Source organism: Lissotriton helveticus, chromosome 3_1, assembly GCF_964261635.1.
Source record: "Lissotriton helveticus chromosome 3_1, aLisHel1.1, whole genome shotgun sequence".
In the NCBI taxonomy this organism is placed as follows: Eukaryota; Metazoa; Chordata; class Amphibia; order Caudata; family Salamandridae; genus Lissotriton; species Lissotriton helveticus.
Window position 1 is genome coordinate 1,944,885,010 of NC_136061.1, and position 10,675 is coordinate 1,944,895,684.

The 10,675-nt window shown below is 41.0% G+C and overlaps 1 protein-coding gene across 1 annotated transcript in view; it reads left to right on the top strand.

Annotated features, from left to right (window-relative positions):
- RAB11A (RAB11A, member RAS oncogene family) overlaps positions 1-10,020 on the top strand; it is a 93,079-nt gene extending 83,059 nt beyond the window's left edge. The window contains exon 5 of the mRNA XM_078683024.1: positions 5,678-10,020. Within this exon, the coding sequence (XP_078539150.1) occupies positions 5,678-5,817 (140 nt within the window). The 3' untranslated portion in view covers positions 5,818-10,020. The remainder of the gene's footprint in view (positions 1-5,677) is intronic.
- Positions 10,021-10,675: the final 655 nt, after the last annotated feature.

Sequence of the window (10,675 nt, forward strand, 5' to 3'; positions counted from 1 at the left end):
ATCTTTAATTTAGCTCCGGGGAGGTGGCAGTCCTCAGGGCTGTGGGGGACCGGTTGGGCCCCCTGCATTCTTAGCATTGTTTACCTTGGGGAGGTTGTGGTCCCCGGGGGTGCACCTCCCACATATTTAAATATTAGTTACCCGGAGGGTGGTGAGCCTCGGTTTTCAAAATCCTTGGAAGGGGCCCCCATGAGCACCCCCTTTCCATTATTATAATAAGCCTACATGCCCCCGGGATTTGGCCCACCTAGGGGGCTTCCTGAAAAGACGCGCAGGAGACCGCGCACGTCTTGTGTTTTTATTGTCTTTCAATTTTGCTACAGACCCACCCGGGAATTCACAACAAAATTGAGAAAAAACAATTATTTCAACCCCTGGTGGGGTCCCTATGGTACCCCCACCACATCGGGGGGGGGGGGGGCCGGTATTACTACACTGTTGCCTTTTTTTCTTCTTTTTGTACATTTTTGTCTGGGACTCTGCTTCAAGCCGAGTCCCAAGATGGCTGCCAACACTTCATGGTTGAAGTGTTGGCAGCCAATCAAATTTCAGTAGGACAAGGACTTGCATCCCCAGTTATCTATATTTTTTTAGCCTAAATATCTCTGTTACTACTGAACGGATTTACAACAAATCACAAAAAGCACTCTTTCTGAACTAACTTCTAGCTTTCTGCTAAATTTGGTCTTAATTCCATTCAATGGTTCGGACTTGTCATGTTCATTATCCCTATGGGGAATTGCAATGGGAAAGCACATTTTAGAACCCCCCTTTTTCTCTGTCCCTTCTTGACGGATCACCGCTAAACTTTCACACAACAGTAGAATCAAAAAGGGAAAATTGTTTGAACATTTTGGGAAGATTAGTCAAGCAGTGCCAAAGTTAAAACAAAAAACGCTTTTCCTATGCAAACATGGTCCCAACTAGAACTACCTACTGGTTACCGCCGGTAGGCGAAAGATATTGTCTTTAACATACCTCCTGCTTCTATTTACTTTTGGATTGTGTTGCAATACTAGTGAGTGATCATGTGTGGTGCTGGCTTATTCCAAGGCTGTGTTGGAGTATATTTACAGCGTTTCTGGGTCCTTTTTGGCTGTAGTAACTTTAGAAATGCAGGTTGTGCAATAGCAATTTGCTTTCTCTTTTGTGGGTGACTGTGTTGGCATGTGCATCCCTCCTTATCCCTGTTTTAAGCCCACATAGCACTCTCACATTTACATAAATGTATACCTACGAGGTCTCCACACAAGTTTGTGAATAGCATTTTGTAGTACGTAAGTACTGCTGTAGTATTACTAAATCTTTTACAAAGTGAAGTTGGTAAATGTGCCCCATTGTGTATGTGTGTTGTGCATGTTCTGCAAATCTGGAGTAGATCCTGCCCATCTTGGTCTGCGTTGGACATTCTTGAAATTAGGAGTATCGAATGAGTTGGTGGAAGGAAGTTGAAGGTGTGGTGATCTGTGGTAACATTAAAACTTTTCAGTTAGATAGCGTTTGATGCTGTGAACAACCTGAGGGGTTTGAGACAAATACCAACTAAGGTGGCTCATCGGATCTTCAAAATGAGGTATAGAAGTAACTTCATAAAGATTGGGCTGAATTAAAAGTGACTTCTTGACAAAAAAAAAACAAAAAAACTGAAACGTCATTAGGGCCGAGAGAGTCTGTTTCTTCTCTTCATAACATCCGGGTCTTGTAGCAAACACTCCATCATTAGGGTAGATGATTTGCTTTTCACCGTCTGAGTATTATGACAATATCGTTGGAAAGCACCTAGACAAAAATAATATGCTTGTCACACTGGTGACCTGCTGCACAACCATTGTTGTAGGTAAGTAAATTGTACTTACTACATAGTTCCAGTGGTAAGTGGTTAATGTCATGGTTTGTCTAAAATATTATGTTAATTTAATTTAAACACGCTCGAATCACCCCGAGGGGTGTATCTGCGCAACCGAGAGACAAGGCAACAAGAGCAGCTAGATCAGAAAAAGATTGTCTTAAGTACTTACCTAATACAAGAATGATCCGAACAGATCCGACTATGGTGTGGCAATTTATTCCAGTAATAAGGAGCCAGATAGGAAAAGCACTTGCCGCCAGGATGGGCCCTTTTTACACGAGGACTGATCAACAATGCTTTATCACTCGATCTCAAAAGTCTCAGCAAGCTGTAGTGTCTAAGTTTGGTTGCTAATTAACCAAGGCCACACTTAGGGCTTTGTGTAAGACAACCCATTAAAAAAATTATTCAGTTTCGAAATGAGGGCCAATGCAAGGTGTGCAGAAGGGCAGTGGAGGCATCCCCAGATGGTGTTCTGTACCACTTGCAAGTGTGATAGCAACGTCTCGTCTGCAGAAGCCAACAAAACGTTGCAATAATCCAAGCAGCTAATCAAAAGAGCCTGGACCATCGTTTTCCTTGCTGAAAGTAGAAGGAAGGGAAAGGCTCTCCTCAATAAGCGCATGATATGGAAACAGGAACCTGAAATTGACATCACCTGCTTTTTAATTGCAAGAGGTTGGTCAAGGCGGAGCAATCCCAAGTTCTGCTTGCCACCAGTCAGAAGTCCATAGTTGTTGGGCCTTGCCAAATAGCATAATCTTTTTTTCCTGCATTCAACTGGATACAGTTTTCTGTCATCCATGTGGCAATTGCTGTCATACCATCTAAAAAGCTTTGCTTAGTTTTGACTAAATATCTCAGAGGAAATTACAAGCTGTTTGTCGCCTGCATACGGTATGATCTCGAAGCCAGAGGCGCTTACAATCTTGGCGAGTGGAGCAACATTTATGTTGAAGAGAAGAGGGCTAAAACAAGAGCCCCAAGGCACCCCCTTGTCCAGCGACATTGTGCGAGATTTAAAAGAGTCTAATATAATGGTTTGGGTCCTGTTGGACAAGAAATCGCCAAGCGAATTTAGCGCTGTCCCATGAATGCCAATCTCTTGTAGCCTATAGAGTAATTTGGTATGGGACACTGTATCGAAAGCGGCCTACAAGTTAAGCAATACTACCATAGATGGTATAGTGGCATCTTGAGAACCTCTTATATGGTCGGTGACTGCTTCCAAGCATGTCTCAGTAATGTGGGATGGTCTGGCACCCGATTGTGATGGGTCTAGGATGTTGTTTACCTCAAGGTACTCTAAAAGTTATTTAAATAGTCCTTCCAAGAGCTTACCCAATAAAGGAAGCAATAAGATTGGACGATAATTAGAGAGGTTCGAAGGTGCAAGATTAGCCTTTTTTTGGATCTGCTTAACCTAGGCCCCCTTCCATGTGGCTGGAAATTTTCCAGTGTTAATTAAAAGATTAAATATTGAATGCATGGCAGGATCCGACTCCTAGGCCGGGGCGACAAATATGTAAAGGAGATCCTGATTTGACTGAAGCAAGTGCCACCTGAATTTCCTCCAAGAAAAACTCTTTAAACTTTCCAAAGTTTGCAACCCCATGGTGGAGGAGGTAAGGAAAACCTAGTCTCCTCCGGATGGTAGGGAAAATTCTGATATATTTTGTTTACTTTTTCTTCAAAGTGATTAGCCAGAGAATCACAGAGGCTGGGATGACTGGATGTCTAGAGTACATGCTCTAGTATTTACGAAGTCCTTTAGGACTCCGAATAACGTTTTCGACAGGTTTTTTGCCTGGGAAATTTGATCAGGGATGAATAGTTATCGAGCAGCCTTCATGTTATGGTGGTAGCATATAAGTGCTTCTCTGTACATCTCCATGTGACCGGTATTATTAGAGCACCTCCACTTTTTCTAATTTCTAACATGATTTCTCCGTTCTTAGAGCCAACGTATACCAAGGGGCATGGGCACCATGTGTGGGATTATGATCCCTTAGGAAAGGGGTACTCTTATCAAAGTCACTATTTAGAGCATTGTGATATTCAGAAAGAGCTTGATCCATGTCTGGAGTACCTACTGTGACCGGATGATTAAATGCTTAAGCAAAGGATTTAGGAGTGATTTTCTGCCATCGTCTACATATGTTTTTACCTACTTTAGATGGTTTGTGTTTCTGTTGTCCTAGGAATCCTAAAGCTGATCAAAGAGTGGTCTGTCCAAAGTAAAGGTTGGGGTTGTTCACATACCAGAGGAATAAAGTTGGTGAAAACTAGATATAATGTATGCCCCGCAACATGTGTGGGCCAATTTACTCTTTCATCCAGTCTGACAGTGGCCAAGTCAGCCACGAACTGGCTCGCTTCCTCGTTGTCAGGGTTTTATTTATTTATTTTTAAAGTTTTCTATAGCGCGAACCAGACCCAATGTAGGCTAACAGTGCGCTTTACAAGGTGAGCAAGGAATGAAAAGCACATTTGATAGCAATAAAACGAACAGAAACAATGCAAATAAGACATCAAAAACATAATAAAGTGCGGGTGATAAAGGTAGGGTAGAGAACAGCTAAGCGATAAGGAGTCAATTCGAGCTTTTGCAAGTCTTATCTTCGAGATATCATAGGAGGAAGAGTATAGGCGAGTTAGAATTTGAAGCTGGCATGGTGCTTATGCGGATTTTACGGTCTGAATTTGCTAATCAGGAATGCTTTTGCTTCCTTTTTGAAGAGGGGCGTCAAGCCTATTTTTCTGATGAATGGCGGAAGAGAGTTCCAAATTCGTGGCACCGCTCCCGAAAATGCTCTGTTGGAGGTTTTAGTCTTGTTGAACCTTGCGGGTCTCAGGAGTAGATTATATGTGCTCCTAGAATGTCTGTTTCCTCCAGATAGTGTACGTTTTTGGACTAGGAACTGCGGGGTGTTGTGGTGTAGTGAGTAATGCAAGCAATCTTTAAGTGAATACGAACTTCTTAGGGTAACAAGTTGAGTGCCTTCAGGTGTGGAGATATGTGGTCAAATTTCCTTGATCCTGTAATGAGTCTTGCTGCTGCATTGTGGTAATTAAAATCACCTAATAAAATGAAAACATTTTGCTGCCAGGACGTGAGGAGCGATATATTCAATTAGGTGCAGGGTAAAATCCTTTTGAGACCCCGGTGGTCGAAATACTAAGGCACCTCTCCAGTGATCCGTGGGTGAAAGTTCCAGTTTGAATGTGCAAATCTCTGCCCAATCTACAAGGTCAGTGTCTATAATAGACATTTTAATCGTGTTTTTGAAAAAAAAAATGGCAATACCTCCCCCTATACTGCGCTCCCTAGCTAATCTAAACATGGAGTAATTTAATGGGAGGGACGTAGTTATAGCTGAGGCGGAGGCTGGGATCAACCAGGTTTCAGTAAGGAAACTTATTTCTGGAAGCCTTGAAGAGGGCATGCCCCCGAGTTCTGTCATTGGTTTAGGTAGGATGATATGCAGAATGGTCGAACAATGACTATCTTATCTCAATTTTCAGCTGTTAACTCAATGTATCTTTCAGTGAAGTGTCTTCTTTGATTCATGCTTTTGAATACTACAAATCTACTTCAGTGTTATTGCATAAAGATTAATTTGTCAATATATGTTTTACATAATTGATAGCATTACTGGATCTCCGTACTTCTAGTTTTCATAATAGAATAGCAGCAAAATTGTCTTTGACTAGTCGGGCTTGACAATTGGACTCATTCAGGTGTGTGCTTCCTGCATTGTAGAAATAATTCATTTGACATGAGAAATATTTTGTTCTTAAATCTTCCCCCACTCTGTCCTTTTGCAGAAATTTACCGTATTGTCTCACAGAAGCAGATGTCGGATCGGCGAGAGAATGACATGTCTCCAAGCAACAACGTGGTACCAATCCACGTGCCACCTACCACGGAGAACAAACCAAAGATGCAGTGTTGTCAAAATATCTAAGAAGCCCCAACCACCCTCCTCAGAGGTGCTGCCTAGTCCTCTTTCAGACGATTTGGAATGCTCTTGCTGAGCCCGTTCCTTCCGGGCTGGATGCCTTTTGTTTGTTCTCCCTGTCTTGGGTTTTTACATGTTTCAAATTCTTATGATTTTAAAAAACAAAGTTCTCCACTGGCCTTGTAAGATTTCTTACCACCACTCTCGGAAGAGGAAAGTCTTTAACGCCTATGGGGCTGATCCGTTATGGGTGAATTCACAATAGTGCAGTACATAATTTTTCTCGCTTAACTGCTATAAGATTATGTAATGTTTGCTACACACTTGAAAATATGCTGCTCTGCAAGCACATCAATACAGGAAACAAAATACTGTTGCACTGCGATGACTTGGTTGATTGTAGTTTTATAGTGGACAGTGCCACCAATGACTGCCTTATGGTACTGGGGACTGAGAAAAATAAAAAGCAGGTTAAATTGCAGGAAGATGAGAAAAGCCATTGCAAAACAAAACTGATTGCTAGATATTTGGTTCCCTCTCTAGAAAAACAATTTTAAGATGTTCTTAAAAGCAGAATGGTTTTCCATATCCCATAGTCCTAGATACAGTAGAAGCCTCCCTTGAAAGTAGTGCCTATCCTTCACACCAGTCTGGGGATGGCCACTGAACCAAACCACAAACCCTGATTCTCAGGAGTTTGAAGTAGGCCATACAAACACTTAAAAATACCTGGGGTTCAGTTATGGGGTCAAGATGGACTGCTTCTTTGTACGAGCTCCAGATAGTTTATCATGAGACCTTTATAGATACCACTTCAACATTTTGCTGATGAAATGGCTATTATACTTCTATTGTCATCCTTATTTTGAATTAAGACTAAAGGATGGGAAATATTCTCACAGTTGAGCTAAATGTGGTATTATGGAAGATTCAAGTCAATAAGCCCCCTACCCTGGATTTTCAGTATTACTTTCAAAGGCAGACGAAAACGTTTTTACAGTGTGTGGAATATTGATCTCAAAGGTCTGTGTGCAGAGATCTGTAAATTGGTTCTTCAAAACTAAGTTTTCTTAGACTGTGGAATGTACTCATGAGTGATCTTGCTACTCAATATTCATGTTGTTGTCTTCTTCATGCTCATTTAAGAGGGTAGCAAAACTGAATCTCTGTGTAAGGTTACAGGATACGATCACTAACAGGGATTTAACACTGGCAAAAATGCTACTAAGCCGCTACTGAATCTATGAAAGTATGGTTAGCGTTAAATAATGACCCCTCTTTAATTAAGTAATCCCTGTAGCGCCCGGAGTAATACTGCAAGAAAGATGCAATTGGCATTCCGCTCGCAGTAAACATTTACTTCCTAATTTCACCAAATACCTTGTGCATAGTACTAAACCTTTAAGGATTGCTGCATGCAGTGCCAGGCATATGGTAAGTGGACAAAGTTGCAGTGTTAGAAGAACTTCCACTACAAAAAAATATTTCTACAACACAACTGTAAAAATTATGTAGACTGTGTGTTTTGGCAAAGAAGAGGCAAAGTACGATGTGTGCTCACCCAGAAATTCCTCTCTCCTCAAGTACAGTACAAAGGTAGTACCACTCAATGAGGTGTGTGGTATGTTAACGACTGCAGCCATGTGGATGACCCTTTAAAATATATATATATATATATATATACACATTATTTAAACCAGTTTTTATTGCTTTATCAAAAATAACTCCAATCACAACCCCCCTGCACCCTTGTACGACGTGCAAGGCACTTTTTTTTTGTAATGTGTCATGTCTCTTCTGTTGATAAAGCGTTATGCTCCCTGTCTGTGCTTGCAATCATCATGTGTGTCAAACTAGATGAGTGCACTGCAGGCCTCTTGTCTTCTGGAATCGAAAGATGAGACTAGAGCCGGGAGATGGTGATATGACATGGCAGAGGGAATAGTCATTTCACACTAACCAAACAAAATTCATTCTTCTCAATTCCTGGGGAGCAACATTTTTTTTCTTCATTTTAAATCGTTTGTGGGAGCTTTTGGGAATTCTTAGATATTTTCTGTTTATTAGCCGTCCTATTTCCACGGGTTCCTTCACCCAGTTCTGCTGCTTTGTCTCCCTCATGATGCTCTTTGTACTCCTGGCTGCATATGGAGCTGAAAAGTCTTTTTTTTTTCTTTCTTAGTATGGCAGTGGATTGTTCACCTATCCTGAATATCATTTTCTGTTGCTTCCAACTGATTTGAAAGAATTTGTGAGTTTACAGACTCTGATGCTTTTTCTCTTAGTAGCCTTGCATTCTTGCAGTCAGATATTCTTCTCTGGCGTCAAAATCCCTGCCCGGAAAATGGCATTTCCAGAACATTTTGATTCTGTTGCATGTTCCACAGTACTCGTGTTGAATTTTTTTTTAAATGCCCCTTTTTGAACCACTATCTGAATTTCTGTCCACCATTTGCCCCCAATGTCTTTCTAGGTCATCCAGGTATCTTTATTTTGCTATCCCTGCTATTTTGTTGTTAAACTCTTATGTGAAAATATGGAGAGAGGGTGTACCTTGAAAATTCTGCCAAAGAGGCCTACTGCATATTTTTCTGTTGGTTAGATATGTTCCAAAAACCTATGTGTAGAACATTTGATGATAATTTAATAGCAAAATGCTCACATTTTCCATCATCAATGTTCATAAGAATTGATTGTGTCCTGGTTTCCCCATGGTTGAACTGTTGGTGCCTCTGCCATGATGTACATGTGGACTTGTTAGGTGCACATATTTGTTTAATGGATGTAGATACAGGTTCTTGGGTGTTGGTGTACATTGTTCATAGACTTGCATTTTTCTCATTTGGGAAGGATGAAGATGATGGCACGCATAGACCGGTGTGTGTCAGTGTAAGGGTGAGGGGAGGTGCTTCTGTGTGTTTTTGGGTTTGGTTTTAAAGGCTTTTTGAAATTAGCATAGTATTCCACTATGTCCATCATCATTATTGTATGCTTTGTCTGAAATCCTTTGTTTTTTTGTGAGCAAGTTTATGGCATTTTTCCTTTTGGCACTCCAGGGTGTTCTATGGTTTCTGTATGTGTTATGATGGGGCCTATAGATCTAAGTTGGGTTATTCCAAGATGTCCATGGATATCAGAAGGAGTTGTTTCTAGATGCCTCTAGATCACAGCATTTATTCCAAGATGCCTCTGCATATGTTGCTTGAGATGTTTCCAGAGGTGACATATAATTGTGTTTTCAGATAAACATTAAGAAGTCCATGAGTATCAATTGATGTTAAAGGCTTTTTCTGGTTATGGTTTGCTTTGAGTGGATATTATTGGACCAAACCCTCTTCTACATGTCTTGTATAGTTGTATAGATACCAAAGTATATCTGCAAATTTCACAGTTGTTTGGCAGTTTAAATGACCAACCTTTGTTATAGTTGATCAATAGTAGGCCTGATTTGGTAGCGTCTATGAAACATTCCTTTGTGTTTAGTAAAGTGTGCAAAATCATAGAGGATAGAAAATGTCTATATATGTACCTATATGTTGGCGCATGTATGCCATTTGAAAAGGACTTCTCGGGCAGAACTCTATTAGTAGGTTGTTTCAGGAACGTAAGTTCAATTATTCATGAGAGAAACTGAATTATCAAACTCTTAACATAGCAGTAAACTAAGAAAGCTTTAGGAAGAATTGACGTGGTAGTCTACTGGTTTGCTCATCCTACAGGTTATCTGTCTTTTACTTTTCTCTGCTCCCTTTCATGCACTAAAATTCATGCACTGCCCACCCTACAATGCTCCCCTGTACATTTTAGGATGATTCATGCATACAAATCCATTCCACACATAGAGCATGAAAAACTGTGGCATTCCCCTCTGCCCTTCTGTCTACACTGCAAGGGATTTTGTGGTGCTGCCATTGCAGCTGGCCAAGAATGTATTCATGTATGGCCTTATCCTCTGTCCCTTTGCCCATCCTACTGCCTGGCGGTGCTGATGAAGTGTTGAGGCACACAGAGGGCATTGCGCTTGTCGTTGACTACGTTTCTATGACCATTCCTTTTCTTCATGTTTGTTCTCTTCTGAAGATGCTGTTTGATCTTTGTAAATGACTACTTTGTATTTTATGCATGTGATGTAATTTTATTTGTTATGTTTTTAGATTGATTTTGGTGCATATGGTCACAGTAACTGATTAAAATGATTTCCGGGGCCTACCTTTGTTGTCAATCGATTTATTTTAGTGATTGGTATACGTTGCTCATAGATCTTCATTTTATCTACAACTTTGCAGCTCTTCTGGAATCGAATATATTTTAAAATCAAGAGTGACCTAATGAGGATTGTAGGAAAGCGTTAAGGAGTGGTCACAGCGGTTGAGACTGATTAAATGTAGCAAGGACCAAAAACACCTATTTACGTTGGAGATAGACATGGTGTGCAATATTTTTTATTTTTTTATTTTAAAGGTTTTATATAGCGCTGGCTAGACCCAGAGGTATCGGAGCGCTTTACATGACTATCAGATCATAGTTACAGGTTACATCGTTACAAAGGTTACACAGTTATTAGAGCACAGCAACATATTTACTTGTAAGGTCGAGATGAACAATAAGCACAAATACGTAAGGGGCAAAGCTGGCAAGGGGAGAGATTCAGGGGAGGGGAGTAGGAGCAGGGGAAGTAGACAGATAATGAAGGCGGGAAGGAGGAGGGGAGGGTGAGAGACACAGCATGGAAAGAGGAGGGTAAGGGTGACGGGGACACAAACCGGTAGACGAGTCAAAGCATCGTCCAAAGTCCAGTAAGATGTGATCCCAGGGGAAGTGGTATCATTTCCCTATCTCTGTTGCGAGAGGCTCCCTTTACGCA